Source organism: Bubalus kerabau, chromosome 23 (genome assembly GCF_029407905.1).
Source record: "Bubalus kerabau isolate K-KA32 ecotype Philippines breed swamp buffalo chromosome 23, PCC_UOA_SB_1v2, whole genome shotgun sequence".
Taxonomy (NCBI): Eukaryota; Metazoa; Chordata; class Mammalia; order Artiodactyla; family Bovidae; genus Bubalus; species Bubalus kerabau.
The window spans coordinates 25,746,361-25,772,543 of NC_073646.1; the positions used below are offsets into that span (position 1 = coordinate 25,746,361).

Here is a 26,183-nt window from a genome sequence, read left to right on the forward strand (position 1 = left end):
AACCGGTTCTTCGCATCAGGTGGCCAAAGTACTGGAGCTTCGGCTTCAGCATCAGTCCTTCTAATGAGTATTGAGGATTGATTTCCTTTAGGATGGACTGGTTTACCTCGATTCATCTCTCTGTAAAAAGAGGACTGACTGATAAAATGTGGGTGAGAAACTGCTTTGTATACGAAGTTACCGTTACAGAAGTAATCGCACGTGTCCCCACACCACAGAGGAGAAACCAAGGGAAAAGCCCAACAACCCTAGGCCATAGCTCCACCCTCCCGCCTTTAAAATGGGCGGGGCGGGGCCACGGCATCGATCACTCGGCGCTTCGCTAGGAATGCCTTGGTGTGCAATCGAGCTGCGAGTGATCGATACTCCGGCAAGCCTCTGACTACTCGAAGAGGGCTGGAGCGTTCGGTTTTCAAAGTACAAATCGTCGCCGTCCTCCGGCGAGTCGATACCGTCCAAATCTGAGCCAGGTAGGTGAGCAACTCGAGAGGAGTAGGCAGCTCTGCCTCCTTACAAGCGGAGGCCGGACTAGGGGAGGACTGCGCAGGCGTCGGATGTAGATGGAAAGCGGGCAGGGACCGTGTCGCGCGTGCGCCTTGGAAAGCCCAAGGCAGCCCTTCAAAGCCCGAAACTCAGCGGGGCCTTGGAGAGGGGAAAACCGGGGCGGCGCATGCGCTCTGAGAACGCAGTTTAAGCCGATCGACTCTCCAGAGCCGCCGAGGAGAGGGCCTAGGTCCCGCGCGTGCGTAGTGCTCTCCTTATGACAGGTACTGCTTTTTGCGCTTGCGTACGACCAGGTTGTTGTGCGCTTGCGCGGTTTTTGGTGTCTGGTTGGTTCGTAGCTCAGGGCTTGTCTGATAGCTCAGCGGGTAAAGAATCCACCTGCAATGCCGGAGACCGCCGGGTTCGATTCCTAGGTAGGGAAGATCCCCTGGAGAAGGGATAGGCTACCCACTCCAGTATTCTTGGGCTTTCCTGGTGGCTCAGCTGGTAAAGAATTCGCCAGCAATGGGGGAGACCTGGGTTCGATCCCTGAGTTGGGAAGATCCGTTGGAGGGGAAGGGAAAGGCACCCCACTCCAGTATTCTGGCCTGGAGAATTCCATGGATTGTAGAGTCCACAGGGTCGCAAAGAGTCGGACACGACTGAGCAACTTTCACTGATGCGACTCGAAGGCCCCTACGCTTCGCAGTATTTGTACCGGCAGGTGCATGCCGCCCATCTCTGCCTGGCCAGTTACCCTTTGTTGATCTAGAACTAGGAAGACTGAGCAGGCTTGAACCATCGGGCCCCGAATGCAGACCGAGGGAAATAAAAGTCCCGGGAGAGGCGCTGGGAAGGGAAAAGGTGTGAAACTTCCCAGTGGAGGCGTGGTGGGGATACATAGAGCCCGTCCAGCCCACCCTTCCTGGAGGACCCGATGGGGCCTGTGCATGTGGCCGCCTGGAGGAAGGGGGTGTCTGACTCAATAGGGGTTAACTCTGAGCATAGGTGTCGCATTATGCGCCCTCGGAATCCAGCAAAGATAAGTCCTGGTGCTTAGCAGGGTTAGAGCAAGTCAGGGCAGGTGTTCGGATCACACCAGCCGGCTCCAGCCCAAGCCTTTCTGCACTTTACAGAACTGAGCAGCCTGTTCCCAGAAAGCTAGATTGAAGCTGAATATTCCGAGAAGCACTTCAGAGCCTTAAAGATAATTTAAGAGAATTCTGGGATGACTGCAGCGGCTTCCTTGAAGGCTTTATTTTAGAGCTGACAGGAACCCACTTGGGTTGTTGTCTAACAGCCAACCAGACACCACCTTCCAATGATGTACTCCATCTGGATGTGAATTCATGAAGCTCAGGACCCGAGTTAGGCCGTTGGTTGTGTACAGCCTGTACTTGGCTCCTTGGTGTTTTATGTGACCAGCAAGAAGCTGTTTTGAAGTTCACTTTAGAGTGGTCTGTACAGCCAAGACAAAAGTCACTTTGAGAGGCTATCTCATACAGTCTTTTTCTGACAACCCCCCCCCCCCAGTACCACCCCTGCCTTTTCAAGATTATTTCATATGCCAGCAAACAGACCTTTATTGAAAAAGTCAAGACAGTCCACTGAGAGCAGTTCTATGCAGCCAGTACCTGACCTTCCCATGAAAGCTGTCTTACATGGAGAGGCCAATACAGACAGGTGGTGCTCTGGGAGGTCAGTTTACAAAGCTAGGACACAGGAACATTCTCTGGAAGGTTCGTTCATTTAATACAACCTTTTATAAAAGGCAGTTCACCTTTACCCTCACCCCTTTCAAAAAACAGCCGTCTGTAACCAACAAGACATCTTTTAAGGCCCATACCAGTTAAACCCAGGGAGACTGATTTTAAGGTGAGTTTACAAGGCCACTCGGGCTTTTTCATATGGCAACATTCAGAAAACTAAGATCATGGCATCTGGTCACATCACTTCATGGCAAATAGATGGGGAAACAGTAGAAACAGTGACAGACTTTATTTTCTTGGGCTCCAAAATCACTGCTGATGGTGACTGCAGTCATTAAGTTAAAAGATGCTTGCTCCTTGGAAGAAAAGTTATGACCAACCTAGACAGATTATTAAAAAGCAGAGACATTACTTTGCCAACAAAGGTCCATCTAGTCAAAGCTATGGTGTTTCCAGTAGTCATGTATGGATGTGAGAGTTGGACTATAAAGAAAGATGAGTGCCAAAGAATTGATGCTTTTGAACCGTGGTGTTGAGAAGACTCTTGAAAGTCCCTTGGACAGCAAGGAGATTCAACCAGTCCATCCTAAAGGAAATCAGTCCTGAATATTCATTGGAAGGATTGATGCTGAAGCTGAAACTCCAATACTTTGGCCACCTGATGCGAAGAACTGACTATTTGAAAAGACCCTGATGCTGGGAAAGATTGAAAGTGGGAGGAAAGGGGGATGACAGAGAATGAGCTGGTTGGATGGCATCACGGACTCAGTGGACATTAGTTTAGGTAAACTCCAGGAGTTGGTGATGGACAGGGAGGCCTGGCATGCTGCAGTCCATGGGATTGCAAAGAGTCGGACATGACTGAGCGACTGAACTGAACTGAACGGATAATTTGGGGGACTGTGGGTCTCAATTTGCCTCGAATAATGCCAGTTTATGACTTGTCCCTGAAAGCTACTTCCAGTATTCAGCACTTCCAGCATTCGACTTGTGTAAGGTGAAATTCCTACATGCAGAAATGACAGTCCCAAGCAGTAAAGAACAGAGAAAATGATGAGAATAAACAATTTTGAAAGAGAAAAATAAATGTATATTTTACCAAGCTTAGGCTTATAAATAAAAGGCTTATATATATAGCATTCTGCTTCCCAGGCGAAGAATCCACCTGCCAGTGCAGGAGACATGGGAGCTTCAGGTTTGAACCCTGGGTTGGAAAGATCCCCTGGAGTAAGAAATGGCAACCCACTCCAGTATTCTTGCCTGGGACATTCCACGGACAGAGGAGCCTGGTAGGCTACAGTCCATGAGGTCACAAAAGAGTTGAACATGATTGAGCAACTCAGCACTGCCTGGCATCCTGGTTTGTATGGTAAATTCTGTGGTTAACCGACCTGTAGCTGATTACCAGAGGCTGTTTGTGCAACATGCTTATCCCTTTTATGTGGAGCTCTTGGTCAGGTGTGGGGGGTGGGCAGGTGGGCAGTGTAAAGGCCAGTCCACAGTCCCACTCTGAAAGATTGTTCATACAATTTACCCTGATTCCCTCCTCTGGAAGGCCCCTTCATGTACTACAACCTTTTATTAAAAAGGAAATTCAGTGAGGAACTCTGCGAAGCAAATCAGCAAAGCCAGGCCATGAGGCTATTCAGGCTGATACCCTTCTCCAGAAAATTGCTTGGTAACAATTGTCAAGAAACCTTTCTGTCAGACCAATGGGGAATGCTGGAAGCCTGATTTGTAAAGCCTGGATGTGAGGCCTGAATGGGGGCTTCCCAGTGGTGCTACTGGTAAAGAACCTGCCTGCCAGTGCAGGAGATGTAAGAGATGCATGTATGATCCCTGGATTGGGAAGATTCCCTGGAGGAGGGCATGGCAACCCACTCCAGTACTCTTGCTTGGAGAATCCCATGGACAGAGGAGCGTGGTGGGCTACAGTTCACAGGGTTGCAAAGAGTCAGACACGACTGAAGCGACTTAGCACGCATGCACCAAAGTGAGGCCATTCAGAAAAGCAGTGTCATGTAGCCTATTCCTGACCTTCACTGAAAGGCTGTATCAACTGGTCGTGTGAAAGCTGCTGCTTACAGCCTCGTAAGGCCAGCTCCTCTGGATGACTGTTTCATACAGCCAGGGAGGGGCCTGTCTTCTCTAAGCCCATTTCAGATGGCTAACAGGAATCACAGAAGATAGGTTTGTAAAGCTAAGACAAAGTCCAGGCCTCCCCTGGCCCTGACACAAGAGCCCAATATGTAAAGAAGCCAGTTTTTAAAGCAGATCATGAGACCACTTTGGAAGAGATTTATATAATAGGATGTGACTCCTCCCCTGAAGGCTGTTTGAAATGGCAACTATTTAAAAAGCCAAATCAGGAAATGTTCTGGGAGGCCTGTGGGACCAAGTCGTGTATAAGACTACTCCCAGGAGGTGCTAGTGGTAAAGAACCCGCCTGCCAGTGCAAGGGATGGAAGAGACGGGAGTTCACTCCCTGCATCGGGAAGATCCCCATGAGGAGGGCATGGCAACCCACTCCAGTATTCGTGCCTGGAGAATCCCATGGACGGAGGAGCCTGGCAGGCTATGGTCCATGGGGTCGCAAAGAGTTGGACAGGATTGAAGTGACTTAACGCACACGTACGCACACACACCGATGGTGGCCAGCATGGCACCTCACTGTGGCCGCCACGTGGTGCCCTCGTAAGGCTCTCTGGGAGGCTAGTGTTTAAGGTCAATCATGAGACCTGCAGGGCCATTTCAGTGACTCATACAGAGGCAACCTATAAAACCATTTTGAAAACGAACTCAGCTATCCTGAAGCTCCCACCTCTGAAAGGCTGTGTCCTGCATTGTCAGCATAAGATTCTGAAGGCCTGGTTGTAAGACATTTGCTGAGGAACTCTGGATCCAAAGCAAATTACTCTGGCTATTTAATGTGGCCAAGAGGAGGCTGTTTTGTACAGCCATCTTGGGGCCCTCCCTCTCAGAAGGGTGGCCCATGTGGCCATCCACCTGAGGCTCTCCCACAACCAGTTGGCAAAGCAGCCATTCTGCCACCTTTCGTTTGTATTTATGAAAACCAAATACAAGACCACCTGGGGAAGCCATTTTGCAAAGCAGCACATGAGGGCACCTTGAAGGCTGGTTTTGTCAGGCCTGTGTGAGCTCTGCAAGGTCACCTGGGGAGGCCGGTTTGCAAAGGTTAAAATTCTGCATCCCAGGGAACTAGTTTATAGGTCATTTGAAACCCTCTGGGAGGCTATTTAATAAGGCCACAAAAGACCAATTTACAGAGCTGGTACATAGGCCCAGTAGAAGCCGTTTTTCCATTAAGGCAAATAAGTGGTCTTCTGGGAGACCTTTTTATAGACCTTTGTGAGAAGCCAGAATATGAGGCCTCTGAGGTCTTTCCACACCCAAGATGAGATTTTTCAAATACGACTCAGGGAGCTCAAATCAGTGCTCTGCGACAACCTAGAGGGGTGGGATGGGGGGGAGGGGGAGGGAGCAGGGGAGTTCAAGAGGGAGGGGACATATGTATACCTGTGGCTGATTCATGTTGCTGTATAGCAGTGAAAGGCGCTCAGTCCTGTCTGACTCTTTGCAACCCCATGGACTATACAGTCCATGGAATTCTCCAGGCCAGAATACTGGAGTGGGTAGCCTATCCATTCTCCAGGGGATCTTCCTGAGCCAGGAATTGATTGAACCAGGGTCTCCTGCATAGCAGCCGGATTCTTTACCAACTGAGCTATCAGGGAAGCCCCCCTGTATGGCAGAAACTAGCACAATATTGTAAAGCAATTATCCTTGAATCAAAAGCAAATAAAAATTTTTAAATATGGAAAGCAGAAAAGAAGAAAATTAAAATTACTCATGGTTTTGCCACTTGAAAAAAAATTGCTGTATAAGACTTATGTGAGACACTCAGGGAGATGAGCCCTGAGGCCACCCAGTTGGTGGGTCCACGTGCTCTTCTCCGTGTGGCTGGTGGATAAGACCACCAGCGCTGGAAGGCTGCACTGTGAAACTCTTCTAAGATTGCTATTAACGAGGCCAATGCAATTTGTTTAAGAATCTTCTAGGAGCTAGAGATAGGAATCATCCTGGCAGGCTTGGGCCAGGCCACTCAGGCTGTCCAAGTCCTGTCACGCAGTAAGCCAGCTGGGAAGGATAACCACTGTGAACCAAGGCTTGAGGTGGGATCCAGAGCTCCAAAAGCTGACACAGTCCTTATGCCTGAACACAAAGCGTGTTCTGGGTACACACTGCCACTTGCTATAAAGTTTAGGACAAATTGCTTATTTTCTCAAATCTCATTTCACTCACCTGTAAAACCTTACATTGTAGAGTTGTGAGGGATATGTTAGATAATGTACACAAAGCAGGCAGCATTGGAGATTCCCTAGCAATCCAGAAGCCTGGACTCGGCGCTTTCACTGCAGGAGCGCGGGTTCAGTCTTAGCTGGGGAGCTAAGATCTGCAAGCTGCATGAGGAGGCCCAAAAGACAGACAAACCATGGAGCATTGACGTGGTACAGAGGAAAAGGGCATGGAGGTTGACCAGAAGTTTTAAGTCCTGTCTCTGTGCCTTTGATTGACTGGTGTTTTGGTCGAGTCACTTCATTTTTTCTCCTGGACTTTAGTTTCCTCATCAGCAAAATAGGAGGGTGGGGTTTCAGGGGAAATGACCACATACATCCCTGTTCACTTCCCAATATTGTGAGGAAGAGAATTAGACAGGGATGCTAGGGAAACCATAATAGACCACTCTTACTTTTGCACAGGACCAGGATGAGGTCCCTCAAAAACAGTAACAAGTGGGAAAGGTTTGCCCTTCTCTTATGGGAAGTGATACGATTTTCTCATCTGTAGAATGAGGATAATAATAATTCCTCAGAGTTTTCTTCAGAGTTAACCTAGGGAATTCCCCGGCGGCCCAGTGTTTAGGACTCCGTGCTTCCATCACAGGGGCCATGGGTTCAATCCCTGGCCTGGGAACTAAGATCCTACATGCTGCATGGTGTGGCCAAAAAGAAAAATGGAATTAACCCAGATGTCTGGCTTCACCATGTGTTGGCTCGTGGTCTTGTGGCTCTATTCCCTCATCTATAAGATCATGGATTGGGGGACTAGACTGAGGTTTGGGTTTTTTTTTTTTAATATTTATTTACGTTGGCTGTGCTAACTTGTCCTTGCTGCATGCGGGCTTTTCCTAGTTGCAGAGAGCAGGGGTTACTCTCTTGGGTTAATCCCAAGCAGCGCTTGGGATTCACATTCAGGTGGCGTCTCTTGTTGCAGAGTGTGGTGTCTAGAGCACAGGTTCATAGTTGTGATGCACAGGCTTAGTTGCCCCGAGGCATGGGGGATCTTCACAGACCAGGGATCGAACTGGTGTGCCCTGCACTGGCAGGTGGATTCTTAACCACTGGACCACCAGGGAAGTCCTGCCTGAGTTTGAAACTTCTGCTCCACCTCTTAAACTAGCTGAATTGCTTTAGGAAGTCATTTAACTTCTCTGCTGTAGCTTCCTTATCTGTAAGATGGAGGTGATAATACTTTTCTCAGAATTTCTGTAAGAACTGAGTATATATAAAGTACTTGGAGCATTCCTGGCTTACAGTAAACACTTCATGTACGTCATCAGCTTTGTAGGGTCATCATTTGGGGGAGGGAATGAGGCAATTCATATAATACTCTTATGGATTCTACCTGCTGAATACCAAATATTCCTGAGCTGGTGAGGAGTGAGCTGGAATGGAGCCCAGAAATAGGAATGGCTTGCCTGGCGCACCTTCAGGGGCCATATCTCTAGCATCCTTCACGTAAGTTTGCTTCTCTATCTACTGCTGACCTCTTCACACACATTAGGGCCGAAAGGAGCCATGTCTGTCTTCCTGTTCTCTCTGAGTTATAGATAAGAGTCCCAAGGTGTCCAGGAAATCTGGTAGAAGTGTTTATTATCTTCTGTTGTTCAGTCACTAAGTCGTGTCTGACTCTTTGCGACCCCATGGACTGCAGCACGCCAGGCCTCCCTGTCCCTCACCATCTCCTGGAGTTTGCCCCAAGTTCATGTCCATTGAGTTGGTGATGCCATCCAACCATCTCATCCTCTCCCACTGTCATCTCCTTTTGCCTTATTATCTATTACTGTGTAACAAATCACCATAAATTTAGTGGCTTAAAACAAGACATGTTTCTTATCTCAGTTTCTGCAGGTTGGGAGTCTGGGTGTGGCTAGCTGGTTTTTTCCTGCATCAGGATCTCTCACAAGGCTCCAGTTATGGTGTCAATGCTGAGCTCTTATCTGAAGGTTCAACTGAGCAAAGATCTAAGCACCTGTATGCATGCATGCTCAGCCACTCAGTCGGCTCCAACTCTGTGACCTAGTGGACTGTAGCCTGCCAGGCTCCTCTGTCCATGGAATTCTCCAGTCACAAATACTGGAGATGGTTACCATTTCCTACTCCACTAAGCAGCTGTGGTTGTTGGGAAAATTCAGTTCCTGGAGGGCTGTTGGATTCCAGGAGGGCCCTCAGTTCCTGGTTTGCTGTTGTTCTAAGCCACCCTGAGTTCTTTGTCATATGGGCCCCTACAGCAGGGCCACTTGCTCATCAGTGCATGCAAACCAAGAAGGCAGCAGAGAGAGTCTGCCAGCAAAATGAATGTTCCAGTCTTATGGAACCTGATCCCAGAAATGACATCTCATCTCTTAGGCCAAAAAGTTAATAGCTACACATGGCTCAGACGGTAAAGAATCTGCCTGCAATGCAAGAGACCTGGGTTCCATCCCTTGGTTGGGAAGATCCCCTGGAGAAGGGAACAGCTATCCACTCCAGTATTCTTCTTGGAGAAGTCTATGGACAGAGGAGCCTGGCAGGCCACAGTCCATGGAGTCGCAAAGAGTCAGACATGACTGAGAGACCAGCACACTTAACACACACCAGACCTACACAGCTGTTGGTTGGAGGCATGTATTAATAGTTTTCTATTGTTGATGTAACTAATTATCACAAACTTGGTGACTTAAAGCAATAAGAATTTATTAGCTTACAGTTCTGTAGGCCAAAAGTGCAACATGGAATCAAAATCAAGGTCTCAGGAGGGCTTCATCCTCTTCTGAAGGCTCTAGGGGAGAATCTGTTTCCTTGCCTTTTCCACCTTTTAGAGACTGCCCATGTTCCCTGGCTTGGGACTCCCTTCCTCCATCTTCAAAGCAACACTGCATCTCTCTGACAATTCTGTAATCACATTTCCCTCTGACCCTTACTTTAGCCAGGAACGATCATGTCAAGGACTTCAGTGTTAGGTTGGGCCCAGCCAGATAAGCCAGGATAATCCCTTATTCTTAGTCACATCTGCAAAGTCCCTTTTGCCACGTTAGGTAACATCCTCACAGGTTCTGGGGTTTAGGATGTGGACATCTTTGGGGGACATTATTCTGCCTACACTCAAATTACAGGTCCTGCCCATACTCAAGAGCAGGGGGATTAGATGGGGGATTCATAATAGCAAGCAAGGATCACTGGGCTCTCTTCTGCCAGAGGGTGACTGGCTTTCTTCCGTCACAAGAAGTGAAGCATCTGATGGGGCTTTATCACAAGCAAGTCTTCATTTTTGCCTTCACCATCCATCTACAGTGGCTCCTGAGTGTGAAGGGTTCTTTCATTATGAACCTCAGAAACCAACCCTGGCTGACATAAGCAAGAGGAAATTTCCTGGAAGGCTGTTGAGCCCATGGAATAGACAAAAAGCTGGAGAACTGTACTTGGAAAAGACAAGAACTAAAATGGTTCTGCATTCTAGGACTTGTAGACCATGATTGTGAGACCCTAGCAAGAACAATCTGGTCCAGAAGCTGCCACTAGGAAGAATGAAATGTCAGCTGTCTCTGGTCTAGTTGATCTACTTAAAGTTTACATTCAAAAGAGGCAACTCATTGACTAGCTTGGGTCACATACCCACCCCTTGGCAACATCCCACCACACTGAACTCAGGGGGCATGATGGAATCTCTCAAAAGGAAATGGAGATGTGTTGTTAAGAAAGAGAAAAGATTTCAAGCCACCAAAACTCAACAAATGCCCGCTGTGTTCTCTGGCTCTCTTTCCTCCACACCAGAAGGAAGTTACTGATCAGTCAGGGCAGGATAACTGTTACCGCAGGCATTAGCACCGTAGTGGCTAAACACAAGTTTATTTTTTGCTCACGAAGCATTCCAGCGTGGACATTCCTAGTTAGGGGGCTGTCTTGCGGCTCTGCCATCCCCTGGGGCATCAGAGTCCTCCCCTTCCAGTCAGTGGGTAGGGGTAGTGTGGAAGATCATATAGGAAGTGTTTATGGACCAGGCCTGGACCCTTCCATGCCCCGTTCCATGCATTAGCTGGAACATGGTGTCATGCTCACATTTAACTGCAAGTGAGACAGAGAAATGAGGTCTAACTGTGTGCCCAGGAAGCAGATGGAACGGACTGTGGCGAACTTTAAGCCAGAGTTTGTTTTTGTAAATGACATTTCATTGGAACACACCACACCCATTTGTGTACACGCTGTAAAGCTGCTTTTGCGCTACAGCAACAGAGCAGCAGCAGCAGTGACTGTATGGCCAGCAAAGCCTAAACTATTTAATATCTGGCCCTGCACAGGTAAAGTGTGTTGACCCCCAGCACACAGCAGTCTCTGCAAAAGCATGATGGTCCCTATTTCTTAGTTTCAAATGTGATAGGGATATGACAGCTGTTAGTATAACACGTACAGCCTGTGTGCGTGCTCAGTCGCGTCCAACTCTTTGCAACCCCATGGACTGTAGCCCGCCAGGTTTTTCTGTCCTTGGGGTTTCCCAGGCAAGAATAGTGGAGTGGGGTGCCCTTGCCTTCTCCAGGAGACCTTCTCAGCCCAGGGATCGAACCGGCATCCTTTGTGTCTCCTGCGTTGGCAGGCAGATTCTTTACCCCTGAGCCACCTGGAAGCCATCACCTACAACATAGTAGTGCAAATAGATAACCATAAGTTGTGAGCAGTAGACTATTCACTTATTAGTAATTATTCCTGGAGACTGGCCTGCCATCTGTAGATAATGTCCAGGCTAAAATTACTAAAGGCATCAACTGTGATAAACCTTTTTGTATAGGATTTATGTATTTCCAGGTTTCTTCCTGAGACGGTTAAGGTATCGTTCCTCAGTAGCCTGAATTTAGTGCCTACTATGAGCCCGACTGCAAGAAACTCAAGGGCCATTCAAACCCAAAACACTGTCAGTGAATCTTGGCTCACTTCACATAGGGGATCATTTAAGATGGGCCTTAAAGGTTGGATAGGAGTTCGCCAGAGAGAAGGGGTGTTGGAGGCATTCCAGACAAGGACAGCACATGTTCCTGTCTGAACAACCATGGGCCCAGTGACCACTGCGTGCATAGTATTATGCCAGGCTCTGAAGATACACTGGTGGCCCCAGACAGATGGGGCCCCTGCCCTCACAGGAAAAGACCGCTGCTGAAGAATCAGTGCAGATACGGTGTACATTACACGGGACAAGTAGGGAAGCCTTGGGAACCTGTAGGGGACCAGGTCTGTGTGTGGTCTCTAGATCTCTTTATCTAGGAAAATTCTTTATATATATTGGGTTGGCCAAAAAGTTCATTTGGGTTTTTGAAAAATCTCAGTGGTTGACATTCTGGCCACTGGATGTCATCACAGACCTAGCTTTCTTCCATCCAGCCTTATTTTTTGAAAATATAGAACCACGGGTATATAGGCATAGAACATGATGTTTTGCTGTAACTTATTTTTCCCTGTGTGTGCATGCTAAGTCGCTTTGCAACCCTGCAACCTGCCAGGTTCCTCTGTCCATGGGATTCTCCAGGGAAGAATACTGGAGTGAGTTGCTGTGCCCTCCTCCAGGGGATCTTCCCAACCCAGGGATCAAACCCATGTCTCTGACATCTCCCGCATTGGCAGGTGGGTTCTTTACCACTAGCGCCACCTGGGAAACCCATCTATATATCTATATATAGATATATAGATGGGCTTGTTTTATATATATATATATTTATATATGTATATATTTGTTTGTTCATATATATATTTTTTCCCTCTAGCACCCATCAGACTGAGCTGCCTGGCCCGATGGCGGGGCCCAACACGCTCTGGGAGGCCCTCCAGGCCGTCCTGCCCCACACGAAAGAGGAGCTGAAGCTGGAGCTGGGAGAGAAGGTGGAGGGCAGCATGCTGATGCTGCTGCAGGAAGCCGCCGAGCTCTTCCTCGGGGGCCAGCGGCGCGAGTGTCTGCAGACCTGCGAGGTGCTCCTGGACTACTCCTGGGAGAAGCTCAACACGGGGCCCTGGCAGCACGTGGATAAGGACTGGCGGCGGGTGTACGCCTTCGGCTGCCTCCTGAAAGCCGTGTGTCTATGCGAGCCGCCTGGGGACGCTGCCTCTGTGGCCGCCGCCCTGAAAGCCTGCGACATGGGCCTGCTGATGGGGGCGGCCATCCTCGGAGACATCCTCCTCAAAGTCGCCGCCGTCCTCCAGAAGCACCTGCTGTCCGGAAAGAGGCCTGCCCCTGGCCCGAGCCAGGAGCCGCCCGGCACAAAGGCATGGGGGGTGGGGCGGGGCAGCCAGTGACCATGCCCAACAAAATCCATCAGCCCTATTTTCCTAGAAGTCACGGGTCAGCTCTCCCCTGGGGGGAAACCCCCTGGCGTGCTGACCCCTGTTGAAAAATGGCATCTGCATCAGTTTGGAAACAGAGCAACCTGTTTCCTTAATTTTTTTTTTTTTTTTTTCAGCTTGTGCAAAAGCCATGCCCCTTGGGGAGAGTGGGAGGGTGGGAGCTTTGTGGCTCCTGAGAAAAAGGACTCAGAGGGTTGGTGTGGCTGGGCCCTGTGTCCACAGGAGCCTGTCTCGCTCAGCCTCATCCTGGCCCCTTGGTGGAAGTGCCACCCACGTTTCTGGCTGCCTCTGTCTCTGTGTGGCCAAGTTTGGATGAGATGCTACAACTTGTGTGACTGATTGGTCCTGCCCTTTATATCCTTGCCTATGTCCTCGTGGGCTTCCCTGGTGACTCAGTGGTAAAGAATCTGCCTGCAATGTGGGAGACCTGGGTTAGATCCCTGAGTTGGGAAGATCCCTGGAGAAGGGAATGGCAACCCACTCCAGTATTCTTGCTTGGAGAATTTCATGGACAAAGGAGTCTGGCGGGCTTTAGTCCATGGGGTTGCAAAGAGTCGGACACGACTGAGTGATTAACACTTGTGTCCTCGCTGGTGTTTGAGTGCACGTGCCAGAGAATACCCCACAGATCCTCGGGGTGGTGGCCAATCACTCAGTCTCGTCCAGCTGTTTGCAACCCCATGGACTGCAACACGCCAGGCTTCCCTGTCCTTCACCATCTCCCGGAGTTTGCTCAAACTCATGTCCATTGAGTCGGTTGATGCCATCAAACCATCTCATCCTCTGTCGCCCCCTTCTCCTCCTGCCATCAGTCTTTCCCAGCATCAGGGTCTTTTCCAATGAGTCAGCTCTTCCCATCAAGTGGACAGAGTATTGGAGCTTTAGCTTCAGCATCAGTCCTTCCAATGAATATTCAGTGTTGGTATCCTTTAGGATTGACTGGTTTGATCTCCTTGTGGTCTGGGGAACTCTTAGGAGTCTTCTCCAGCTCCACAGTAATACTGATAATAAAGGTTAACTGTTACTATTGTTACTAAGCACACCTCCACTCTCCTAGCATTGATGCAAATTCCTGGTGAAATGCCTCAAATTCTGACTTTTCTGTGTTTGTTGCCATCTTGCTTTCCTGAACAGAAAGCGAGGAATGACCACATGCCGATTCCAGATGTGACAACAGAAAGAACAGTGCCCCGGCTTCACTGTCCATCCCTCCAGTATTTCAAGAAGCATTTTTTGGTTCCAGGGAGGCCTGTGATTTTGGAAGGCGTGGCCAACCACTGGCCGTGCATGAATAAGTGGAGGTGGGTGTCTGCCGAGGCCTGCAGGGTTGTTCTTCCCAACTTAGCATCCCCAAAGACTCCCAAATTCCTCCTCCCATGACCCCACAAGAGAATACAGCCTCATAGATGCTTAACTGCCAGTTAAGTGGGACAGACTGCTGAGGGGTTAAACCTACATGGAAGGCACAGTCCTCTGAAGCAGTGCCAGAGGTTATAAGGTCCTTACCGGCTGCAGTCTGCTTGCCCTAAGCAGTTTTTCATGAGTGCATCATGGCAGTCCAGTGTTAAGCGTATTATGCCATTTTGCAGAATCTCAGGAATTCTGTGAACTTTCTCAGGGATCCCTGAGGCTTGAAAGTGGAAATAAGAACCCAAGACAGCCCCTCCCCCTCTCCGCGGGCTCCTGGGTTTGCTGTCTGCTCATGGCTGCTTTGAGTCCCTCCCCAGGTTCATGGTGGAGGCGTCAGATCAGGCAGCTGGATGGTGGCCTTGAAATGAGGAGGTGTGTCTCAGGCAGGTGACAGAGCCAGCCTGAGCCTTGGCAGTGGCTTTGTGGGAGTAATCGTTTTCCCTGACATGGGACGGGCAGTATCGTCACCTACGTTTTACAGACGAGGAACAAGGGCTCAGAGAGGTGAAGAAACTTGCCGTGGGCCCCCTGGTGGGTGACAGGCAGGGCTGGACATGGCACCCGGCCACCAGAGCTGAGGACTCACCAGGCACCTCACCACCCTGTACTGTCCACCACTGGCCCAAATAAGGTCTCTCTGCTTGTGACAAGGCATGCGAGAGAGAAGTTAGGAGGCTAGGCCAGCTGGAAAATAGAGCTGCCCAGCAAGAACCAGATTCATCAGTTTTATCTGCAAACAGCTGCCCAGTGCCAGGCGGGCAAGTGACCTCAGCTCTTCGCACCTGCATCTCCTCTGCAGTGAAGTGGGGTCTCCCTCCACCTTGTGAGCTTTTGTGCCAATGAAAGGAGCCCAGTGTGAAGCACGTTTAGCAGGGCGCCCAGCAGGTCTTAGCATAACGACGGCAATGCTGACCCCTGTCTTCCGAATAGTCTGGAATACATCCAGGAAGTCGCTGGCTGCCGCACCGTCCCCGTGGAGGTCGGGTCCAGGTACACGGACGAGGAGTGGTCCCAGACGCTCATGACGGTCAACGAGTTCATCAGCAAGTACATCAGGAACGAGGTGTGTCATTCGACTCCAGCCCCCTAATATTCCGGAGGCAGGCAACGCATTACATGTGTGGGCAGAATAACTTCCATATGTCACCAGGGAAGGTTTTGGAGGAGTCAAGAAATCATACTTGAACGGCCTGTGGCCAGTAGGCTGGCCAGTGCAAGGAAGGCAGGATGTATGGGTCCCCATTTCAGGTCCTTTTGTTTTTTGGAGGGTTTTATTTGTTTATTTTTGGGTTACAATTCAGTGCTTTTTGGTATATTTACAAGATGGTGTAACCATCACTGATTTGTAATTCCAGAACATTCTCATCACCCTAAAGAAACCCCATGCTCATGAGTAGTCATTTCCCGTATCTCCTCCCCATCTATCCCCAGGCAACCATGAATCTGCTTTCTGTTTCTGTGGATTTGCGAATTCTGGATATTTCACATAGTTGGAATCATACAACATGTGACCTTCTGTGTCTGGCTTCCTTCATTTAGCATAATGTTTTCAAGGATCTCTGTCACAGCACATACCTTTTTATGGCCAAATACTATCCCTTTGATGGATAGACCACATCTTGTTTATCCGTTCCTCAGTGGATGGCCATTTGGGTTGTGTCCACTTTTCAGCTAGTATGAAAAATGCTATGAACACTCACACGCACGTTTTTGTGTGGACATGTGAGTCCACTTTTAGGTCTATATGCGGAGTGGGATTGCTGGATCAGGTGGCCGCGCTGTGTGTAACCTTTGGAGGAACTGCCAGATTGTCTTCCATTTTGTTGTTTCTCAACAGTGAGGACCCTGGGTGTCTTCCTCTTCCTCATACCTGTTGGCCTCTCTGGCCACTCTTGGGGTCAGTGGCGCCCAGCATTGCATCTAACCTGCCCCCATCTGACCCTTGCAGAAGCCCTCAGGCATATTCAGAGAATCCCTCAGCATCCAGGAGCCCGGTTTGAAAAGCACTGATCTTTTCTTTTGTCTGCTCGGCAGAATTTTTCACAAAATGATCATCTCCTGTGTGGTCAGAGATGTGGGAAAGTGGGTGCTCCCATTAACAGCTGGCGAGGGTATAAATGCTGTAGTGTTGGGAAAACAGCCTGGCAGAAGCTGTTAAGATCTAAAATGTGTGTAATGCGTGTGCTCCTCGAGCACACTGTTCTACTTTTGGAGGCATGTACACAGAAGGACCAGAGCATTCGGCTGTTTGGGCTTCCCAGGTGGCGCTAGTGGTAAAGAACCGCCTGCCAATGCAGGAAACATAAGAGACGTGGGTTGGAAAGATCCCCTGGAGAAGGGCATGGCACCCCACTCCAGTATTCTTGCCTCAAGAATCCCATGGACAGAGGAGCCTGGCAGGCTACAGCCCATGGGGTGGCGAAGAGCCGGACACAACTGAAGCAACTCAGCACGCGCACACGCGTGCGTTCAACTGTTTACTGAAACACCATGGTAGAACCACGTGAATGTCTACCAGCTGGGGGATGGTTGAATGGATGATGATGCATCCTGTCTATAAAACATGCATCCATCAAAAGAACGAGCCGCATATGCAAGTGTCCACTTAAAGAGGTAGTCACGATGTGTCATTAAATTGAAAAGCAGACTTCAAAGTAATGCATATTGTATGATTCCATTTTTATTTTTAAAAAATCCTTATGTGTGCGCAACCCCTTCACATTTCATGGAAAGTGAGCCCTGGGGCCCTGGGTGACTTACTCAGGTCCACCTCTGTAGCACAGGCAGTACCAGATCCTGAGTGCCCCCATCAGCCCATTACTGCTGGCTGGCGAGGGATGACATTAGCCCCGGGGTCGGAGGAGGGGGGCCAAGTGGGATGAAGAGGGAGGCCCTTGGGTGTTTGCCACGGGCCGGATGCTGAGAGCCAGCTGAACTGGCAGCTCCAGGGACCTCTCTCTCACAACTAACAGGGCTTTCTGTGTCCCCTCTGGTTTTTCTCCCGTGGAGCAGCCGAAGGACATCGGGTACCTTGCTCAGCACCAGCTCTTCGACCAGGTAAGTCAGACCACACCCCTCCATCCTTCACCCTCTCACCTCCCATCTCCCTTCTGGGGCACTAGCCCCAGGGGGCAGGAAAGGGGTAATAACCTCAGTTGCTTCCTCCTGGTTCTGCCCCCTGCTCTGAGCAGGGAGGCACACTCACCTGGTGCCCTTCTCACCAGCAGGCAGCAGGGGGCAGGCCAGGCCCCGGGACTGGGCTGAGGGATGAGGAGGCCACCTGTGGGTGGCCCCTGGGGGATGGAGTTGGAAGCCCAAGTGTGGTCAGAACTGGTTCTGAGAGCCAGGTGAGGGTGGCAGGCTCCAACCTGACCCAGAACAAGTGAGTTCCTGCTGATCTTGACCCCTAGCCCCAGCTGGGACTCTGCCAGCCTCTGGGAGCTGCAGGTCCAAAGTTACAGGGGGGAGGCGGCAATGGGGCCAGGTGAGCTATGGTCTCTTGCCCAGGCCTCCCCATGTAAAGACTCATGGGTCCTTTCCCCGTCCTCTCTTGCTAAATGAGGGAAAGGGGGATTTGAGTTGATCAGGCCTCTGCTGTGTGGTCTCAAGAGACTGGCCTGTCCCATCCCCTGGCCTCCATCATATCAGGGCTCAGCTCTCAGCTTGGCTCCCTGTCCTGGAGCAGCTAATTGCCATTTGACTAGAATACAAGGAAACACATTGAGGAGAAGAAGGCAAAAACATGATTATTTTTAAGATGGACAAAGGCTTTGAAGCCGTTTTTGTCTTAGGCCCCCAGAGGTGTGTTTTCTCCTCTGTTGTTCCAACTACCATGGGGACAGTCTGAGCAACCAGAGCCCTGGGGCCGCCCTGCAGCACAGAAGGGACACCCAGCTGGCTTCTGCACGGCTTCTGGGGCCTTCTCCACCGAGCTCAAGGTCTCCCACCCAAAACCTCTTGCTGACTTTCCTCCCAGTGACCCCATGTTTCAGAATATTTTGTGCTAGGCCTGCCTTCAAGTCTCAGCCCCACCTGGAACAGTTTCTCCTCTTAGGGTCTCTGAATCCTTGGCCCGTGCCTCCGATTACATCATCTGGCCAACCAGTCACCTCTCAGGAATCCTGATGATGTCACCAGGGACCAGTCAGCTTCCCAGCTCCCATACGGCCGGGGTCTGGTGTAATCCCAGCCAGAAACTGTGTGGTGACAGGGAGCCTGGCAGGGGAGAAGCAGGTGCTTCCCAGAGGCCTTGGGGATCCTGTATGTAGCTTGAGGACCCCCCCCACCCACAGGACAAGGCACCTCAGGTCATGAACTCAGCGCAAAGCAGTGGACACAGCAGCTCTTTTACATGCAAAACAGCCCAAGCTCCCCGCAGGGAGAGCTTTCCAGCCTTCCCTAGTGATGTGTGCTCTAAAGGAATGGCCAATCCGCCTGCAGGTGTCCCTTCAGACCTGGAGAGCTCACTCTGAAGATCCCTGATTAAACTAGCAGAGTGGGTCCCCTTTGCAACATTTTGGGGACCAAACTTGATTCTGTGTTTAATTTCCCAGAGTCCCTGAGCACTTGCCAGCATAGCAGGCAGTCTTGTCAGTTGGGGTTCAGCAGGGCTACGGTAGATTGGCCTCGTTTGGAAAGAACCAGAGTCTCAGAGGAAACCACTCACACTGGCTGAAACCACTTCCTGACCAGACCTGTAGAAGGCAGCTCCCGCCCCTCCCTCTGGGCGCTGGATTCCTCACCAGCCCTGGCCACGGAGCCCCAGCTGCATTCGGTCTGGTCGGAAAGTAGGGTGGGTGTGGGGGATAGGAAGACATGAGGGGGCTACACGAGGGTACTTGCTGTTTTAAAGTAGAGTCCCCAAATTATGATTATTCAACTTCATGGTCGTACCAAAGTGATAGGCATTCAGTAGAAACTGTACTTTGGATTTTGAATCATGCTCTCTTCCTGGACTTAGTGGTATGTTTACCATACTGTGTGATGCTGGGCTGGGTCTCCCAGTCCCTCAAGGCAGTCCATCACACAGTCACACCGGTAAGCAATGGATACACTTCCAGCCACTCTGGACCTGGATGACATTCTGGTTTTCACTTTCAGTACGGTATCCAATAAATTGGGTGATATCGGTCAACACTCCATTATAATATAGACTTTGCCTTTGATGCTTTTGCCCAGCTGTAGGCTAACGGAAGTGTTCTGAGCATGTTTAAGCCAGGCTAGGTGCAGCTATGATGTTCTGTTTTCAGCTTCTGATATTTTCAAACTACCATGGGCTTATTGGGACGCAACCCCACCATAAGCCGAGGGAGAATCTTACCTCATTAGAGATGTTCACTGATGATGCTGGGGCAGGTGAGCCCACCCACCTGCTCGTGCAACCTTGCCTGCCTGCCCCCCGCCTCCCCCGGAGCCCCAGCGTCACTCCTCCTGGAGGACACCCCCACCCCAGGACACCCCCACACAAAGGCACAGCACAAGCTCACTCCCAGCTGGGTCAAGGTCTGCACGGCTTTAAGACGTCCACACATGATCACTTGAGGCCACCCGCAGCCTGGCTTGGGGCTGCCCACTTCACCACATCCTCAGCACCACTGGGTGTTATCACTTCTTCTGTCTTTGCTCATTTGATTAGTAGGAAATGATGACAGTATTTAATTAGGATTTCTTTGCTGATGGGACTGAAAGCCTTTTTATGTATGATCTGATTTTTGTCCTTTGCTTATTTGTGTAACTTTACCTATTGGGATCCCTATTATTTTATATGAATGCTCTACGTTAACCTTCATTTACCACAGTTCAGATGTTTTCCATTTTATTGGAATACACTTATTTTATATTAATACACTTACTTTCATTTGCCTTAAATGTACTGATTGTGATTGCTTTACCATCAGTAAATTTTGGAAAAACCTTCCTCTCCAGAGATTTGATAAATAAATACTTAGTCCCATCTTTTTTTCTTTGACTTTCTAAAATGTTGTGATAGCTTTAGAAAATGGCAAGCTGGTTTATTTTTAAGACAAAGTAGTGGTGTCAGGTTTTTTAAAAAAGGAAATAAAGATAAAATGCATGTGACATGGAAAGACATCTGAAAATTATAACCCTTCCCTAGTAATTATATATTTACTTTTTAAAATTGATTTTTTAATTCCTATGCAGTAAAATGTGGCTAGCGTCATACTACACAAGAAGACGGTATTGGCCTTCTGGTTAAGAGTCAGTTGACATCTAGGCTGCTGAGTCGCACAGGCCTGGCCTTAACCCCCCTCATCTGCTTTGTCAGATCCCGGAGCTGAAGCAGGACATCAGCATCCCTGATTACTGCTGCCTGGGCGACGGGGAGGAAGAGGAGATCACCATCAACGCCTGGTTTGGTCCACAAGGCACCGTCTCCCCACTCCACCAGGATCCCCAGCAGAACTTCCTAGCCCAGGTTGGAGCTGCTCAGAACCTCGGCCTTCCCCCTCCTCCTGGCCCAGCCACACATTTTCCATGTTTAAACACCACGGAGATGAACCACAGACAGGGGCGTGGACCAAAGTGAAACCAGAGACATGGCACCGGGCCTCTGGGAGGCGAGGGGCTGCTTCCAGACTCCTGCATCGTCTGGGATCCCATCAGATGTCTCATGCAGGCAGAGCAGGGCCGGGGTGCCATCTCAGCATGGGGCAAGTGCCCCCACGGCTGCCGCCCCCCTGCTGTCCATCAGAGCTGGGCTGGCTTCTCCTGCCAGAACCCTCTCCAAATACAGGGAAGCTGCTCAGCCAGTGGGTGGTTTTCCTGGGACGCAGACAGGGGAGCCTGCGTGTGTTATAAGGGGAGGGACATGGCAGGGGGGTACATCTGTTATAAAACCTTCTGTCATAGGCAGAGAGGTTTGACAAGCCAGTGTTCTTCCAGCCCAGGGCCCATTCCCCGGGGCGCGGCAGAGAGGCTGGGAGCCGGACCACCTGGTATGAACACAGCTGTCCCCTCTCAGCTTTATGAACGTGGGCAGCTCGGCCTCTCTGTGCCTCCACATCCTCACCTGTAAAACCGGGGCGAGGGCATGATAAACCACCTTGGTCGTGGCGAGGATTAGCTAACACACATAAAGCACTTAAACAGCAGTGGCCACAGCCAAGTGCCTACTGACTGTTCAGGACAGTAGCAAAGGCACTCGACCTAACACGAATGCTGGGAGTGGGGCAGCCTGGGCGGGGAGGGCGTGCGCGGGGACAGCGGGCACCTGCTCATGGAGGGGGTCTCTTCCCTGCAGGTGATGGGCAGGAAGTACATCCGGCTGTACTCCCCGCAGGAGTCGGAAGCGCTGTACCCCCATGACACACACCTTCTTCACAACACGAGCCAGGTGGGCCTGGGGGACCCAGTGGGACCCCCACCCTGTTTCTTGAAACCAGACGGGTGACTCCCTTTGCTTTCTCAGGTCGATGTGGAGAATCCTGACCTGGAGAAGTTCCCCAGGTTTGCTGAGGCCCCCTTCCTGTCCTGCGTCCTGTCCCCAGGCGAGGTCCTCTTCATCCCAGTGAAGCATTGGCATTACGTGCGGGCCCTGGACCTGAGCTTCTCCGTCAGCTTCTGGTGGTCGTAGCCGAGAGCAGGGGGCCGGGCACACAGAACGTGCTCGTGGTCACACACATCCTTCACACTGTGCCCGGCCCAGGGACCAGCTACCTTCGTCAGAGACACGCAGGCCCAGGGGTGGCCCAGCCACTGTGGGTGGCGGAGGCAGGCAGGCAGGCCCCCAGGAGGACAGTCCCGGTCCACAACCCGCATGGAAGCTCCTGGGCTCCGAGGTGGGCTGCCTGGATTCAGGCCCGGCCCCATTGCTGAACTGCTGTGTGGTTTGGGGCAGGCAGCTCCACTGTGTGCATCTCCATCTGGAAACAGGGCAGCGCTGGCCCTCGCCACAGAGGGCTCCAGGGATGGGGCACGGGCGGGGCTGTGCTGCAGACCTCAGCTGCTGTCACCAGGCTTCATCATTAGTTCGGTTGTTAACACTGTTCTGTGCTGACTGGTCCGTCAGGACAGCCGCAGCCTGCGGGCTCTGGAGCACGGTGGCCGTGGCCCGGTCACAGGGGCGGGGACCCAGCTCAGGCCTCTGCTGGGTGGTGGGGAGTCTGGGGTGGTTTCTGTCTTTGTTACCCAAGTGTGACCTGCCTTCAGAGAAGTGCTCACCCCCGCTCACTTGGTGGATTTTCCACTCTGCACCCTCCCACCAACTGGTTTCCAGTCAAGAAAGAGAACGTCTGGTAGGCTCCCCTCCTGCACCCTGCTGTCTCCATTACCCAGGGGTCACTACTCTCCAAAGAGGGTTTTAGGTCAGGAGAGACGGAGGCTTCAGACTTCACATAAACACATTTGTTTCGTTTGTATAAAACATTGGTTTTCTTTTGAGTTTTGACCAGGTGAGGATGCTGGGGGCAGGGGTATCACAGACCTGCAGGAAGAGCTGCGGAGGAAGCCCGGGGCCAGGCCTCCACCCACCAGGCCTCCTTCCCTCCACCCACGCACGTCTGCTGGTCTGGCCTTGGTTTCCATCTCTCCTCTCTTGCAGGTGGGTAGCTTTCTCCCCTGGGGGAGATGGCCCCAGCAGGTCAACTCCAGATCCCTGCCCCTTGACCCAAAGCTCAGAAACCCCAGGGAGGGTTCTGACTGGCGGGCCTGGGACCTGGGCCCACCCAGGGGCAATGCCAGGATGCCAGGGTGGCTGCTCTGATTGGTGAGGCCCATCTCGCAAGCCTCCCCCTGAACCCCACTCCAGCTACTGGGAGAAGCAGGGATAGAAAGCATTGATGGGCAGCCAAAACTAGCTCCTAATGTCCTCTGTAATCGGGCCAAGGAATTTGAACCTCACCACGTGGGTCTTGGGGCTTCAGAGTTTTGAGCGGAGAGACCTTAAGAATAGGCCCTAGAGGAAGCTGCCTCTTAGCCAGGAAGAGGGGGGGCTGATGGTCAAAGCTGCAGGGAGGCCAAGGGACTGATTCTGTGAGTGAGGCCAGGCCAGGGCCTGGCCTGATGGATGGGGAAATAAGAGAGCCATTTAGAAAGGAACTGAGGGCTCTGAGCAGGTGCTCGTGAGGTCGTTTATCCCCCTACCCGGCAATATCAATAGTTATTTACCTGATTTTTCATATGAAGAATTTATAGTAAAAACACCGCTGAAGGTAGTGAGGCATAAAACAGGAAAGCCACCATGTCCACAGGCTCGCCACCAGTGAGGAGCATGGCCGCCGGGCTGCAGACAAGCTGTTGCTCCGGAGCTGCCTGTGGAGCCCTCACCCCTCCCTGGCTCCAGCTCCCACGGCGGCCCGGTCCTGCTCTGAGCCGCGAATGACGGACGAGGAGTGGGTCATCTGGGTTCCGGTTCTGAAGTTAGGGACTAGGGGAAATGTTCTTTAGAACATATTGCGGCCTGGCCGCCTGAGCAGATGTCCCATGTCAGATGGGGACGTCACAGTAGACATCTGAGTAGAAGCCTGACGGACCTGGAATCCGAACTGACAGTGAGACTTGAGGAAGGTGCTCCCCGCAGCAGCTGCAGGGGCCCTGGGGCAGGAATGCCTTGGCGAGGAAGGGGACTGGGCAGCGCTGGATAGGGCGTGTGGGGTCAGCAGGGCCTGGACTGTCCCAGGGCAGGAGGGATGAGGTCTGCTGGAGCTGCCCTGTGAGGACAGAAGGGGGAGGCCCGAGAGCAGATAAGCAGTGAGTGTCCCTGGTCCAGTGACCCCTGGGGTAACACGGTCAGGGTACCAGTGGGAGCGCCAGGCAGTGGAAGACAGGCTGTGCTGGGGGACAGGCGGAGTGGCTCACACGGGCCCTGAGTGCCTGCGAATTGGGGGTTGGGGTCCCCAGGAAGTTCACACTGGTGGCCATGCAGGGGAGAGGGCAGCAGGGCAGCGTCCAGCAGCAGGTGCTCAGAGCCTCCTGCACCGGCTGGGTGCGACCCTGCCTCCTCGACCGCCCAGCCCCCTGCTCAGACAGGCCGCAGGCCGCGAGGTGCTGCTCTGCTCCGGGCTCCCGGCCTCCTGCACCCTTGCCTAGAACAGCACTGTGGAGGACCCCCTCTCCCCAGGGGTGCAGCCTTGGAGAGTGCGGCAGCTGGGGCTGCCTGCATCTTAAGGGCACAGCAGAGGATGGATGGGATAGTGGGAGCTGCTGTTTGGTGCCCACTGTGGCTAGGGAAGGGGTCTCACCAGCCAGAACGCCCAAGTCCAAGACTGTCTTTTCTGGAGCAGCTCTCCTGACTTGCTGTGCTTTCAGCGAGCTTCCTCAGAGCCTTGTGAGAAATCCCTTTTCTGGGTAAGCTGATGGGGGCGGTTTCTGTAGTGTGCTTGGCACACACACCCGCCCCCACTAGTCGGGGCTCCTACAGGGCTTCACGAAGGCTTGCATTTGCCCTCAGAAGGCTGGGCCAAGGTCCAGCCTGGTTCATACGGGCTCCAGCTGAACATCTTTCACCTCCTGGGAGGTGGGCCAGGCTGGACCTGGGTCACACTCCACACCCGTCGACAGAGGTGAATCGGGCACAATGTCCCTCCCTGCACGGGTGGACGACACCCCACTCTTTCAGCGCCCATGGCTCGTTCCCTCTCTGCCCGTAACATCATATTCAATTTGCTGAAACTTCTTCCTCACTCGGCCATGTGGCTCAGGAGGGGTTCCTTCCTGTGGCTGAGGGGAGACCCGGGTCACCAGTGCCCCCTGGACTCTCCCACCCCACTCCACAAGTATGCAGACTGGGTGTTTGCTGAGATGAGGGAGCCACTAAATGAGACCTGCCTCTTCCTCCTGATGGTGGGGACTGGGTGAGCGGCTCCAGGAAGTACGACGGCCATTTTGCTACCATGAAGAAAAGAGGCTGATTTGCTGGAAGACCATGTTTTAGCCCCAGCACGAGGCCAACACATGACAACAGGGTGGGGACAGCGATGCAGACGTGTGGGGACGCCCCTGGACCCACTACATCAAGCCTCTTGAAGGGCCCCCCCAGCCTTCCGTGCTGAGGCCAGTCTGAGTTGGGTTTTGTATCATGACTGAAGGGGTCCTGATTGATACTGGGGTGGAAGGGAGGTGAGTCAGGGAATTAAAGTAGTGTGGCAAGTGATGGTCGAGGACGTGCAGGGCGGTGGGGGACCGGGCATGGAGGTGGTGACCGCCTCGCCAAGATCTAAAGGGTGAACAGGTGTTGTCGGGAAGGGCAGGACATGCGGGGGGAGAGCAGGCAGGCAGAGGGGCCATGTGTGCAGGCTGCGGGGTGAGGAACGGGAAAGTTCATTCAGGAGCAGAGAAGCACCACGCCCTGCGAAGTGGGAGGGGGAGAGTGAAACGCACAGGGCCCCTTTGTGGCCTAAGCCTCAGGGCCACGGGGGCCATCAGGAGCTTCAGCAGGGGCAGCCGGGCACCACGGGAGGGTGACCCTGGGGGAGAAGCCAGGAGCAGTACGCAGGGGAGGGGAGCTGGGCCAGCCTGGGTGGTGGCCGTGGGGCTGAGGGCCATCCGGCAGGTGGGCTGCACGGGATCTGGTGGTAGGCTTGATGCAGGAGGCCCAGGGGAAGGAGGCGTCCAGGCCGACTTCCTGGGTCTGGCTTGGGGCAGCTGCAGGCGGGGCAGAGCGCCCAGTGAGGACACATGGCCACAGCCCCTCCCGCAGCCTCGTGCAGTTCAGGCCGGTGCATCTCGGGCCAGGAAGGCTGCGGGGCGTGGGGCGGGCCCAAGGCCAAGGCTCCCACACGTCCAGTAAGTCAGGCCGGCCAGTGTGAGTAGGACCAGTGACCAAAGCTGGGGACCGAAGGCAACGCTGCCCTGAGCAAGTAGCCTTGGGCCGTGCTGGGCAGGAGGCGCTCGGCCAGCCTCGGACAGGACCCGAGGCCGGGCCCCCAGCTCTCAGTGAGTGCCAGGAGAGGGGCGCACC

The 26,183-nt window shown here is 52.1% G+C and overlaps 1 protein-coding gene across 2 annotated transcripts; it reads left to right on the forward strand.

Annotated features, from left to right (window-relative positions):
- Positions 1-229: 229 nt before the first annotated feature.
- KDM8 (lysine demethylase 8) lies at positions 230-26,092 on the forward strand. Of its 2 annotated transcripts, none has more exons than XM_055562814.1 (8): positions 230-470; positions 12,283-12,778; positions 13,991-14,157; positions 15,197-15,329; positions 17,279-17,323; positions 20,553-20,702; positions 21,528-21,620; positions 21,696-26,092. In XM_055562814.1, the coding sequence occupies exons 2-8, from the start codon at positions 12,311-12,313 to the stop codon at positions 21,858-21,860; spliced, it is 1,221 nt and encodes a 406-aa protein (XP_055418789.1). In that variant the 5' UTR covers positions 230-470; positions 12,283-12,310; the 3' UTR covers positions 21,861-26,092. The 2 variants fall into 2 exon arrangements, with proteins under 2 accessions (XP_055418789.1, XP_055418790.1); XM_055562815.1 differs by lacking the exon at positions 230-470 and adding an exon at positions 484-767.
- Positions 26,093-26,183: the final 91 nt, after the last annotated feature.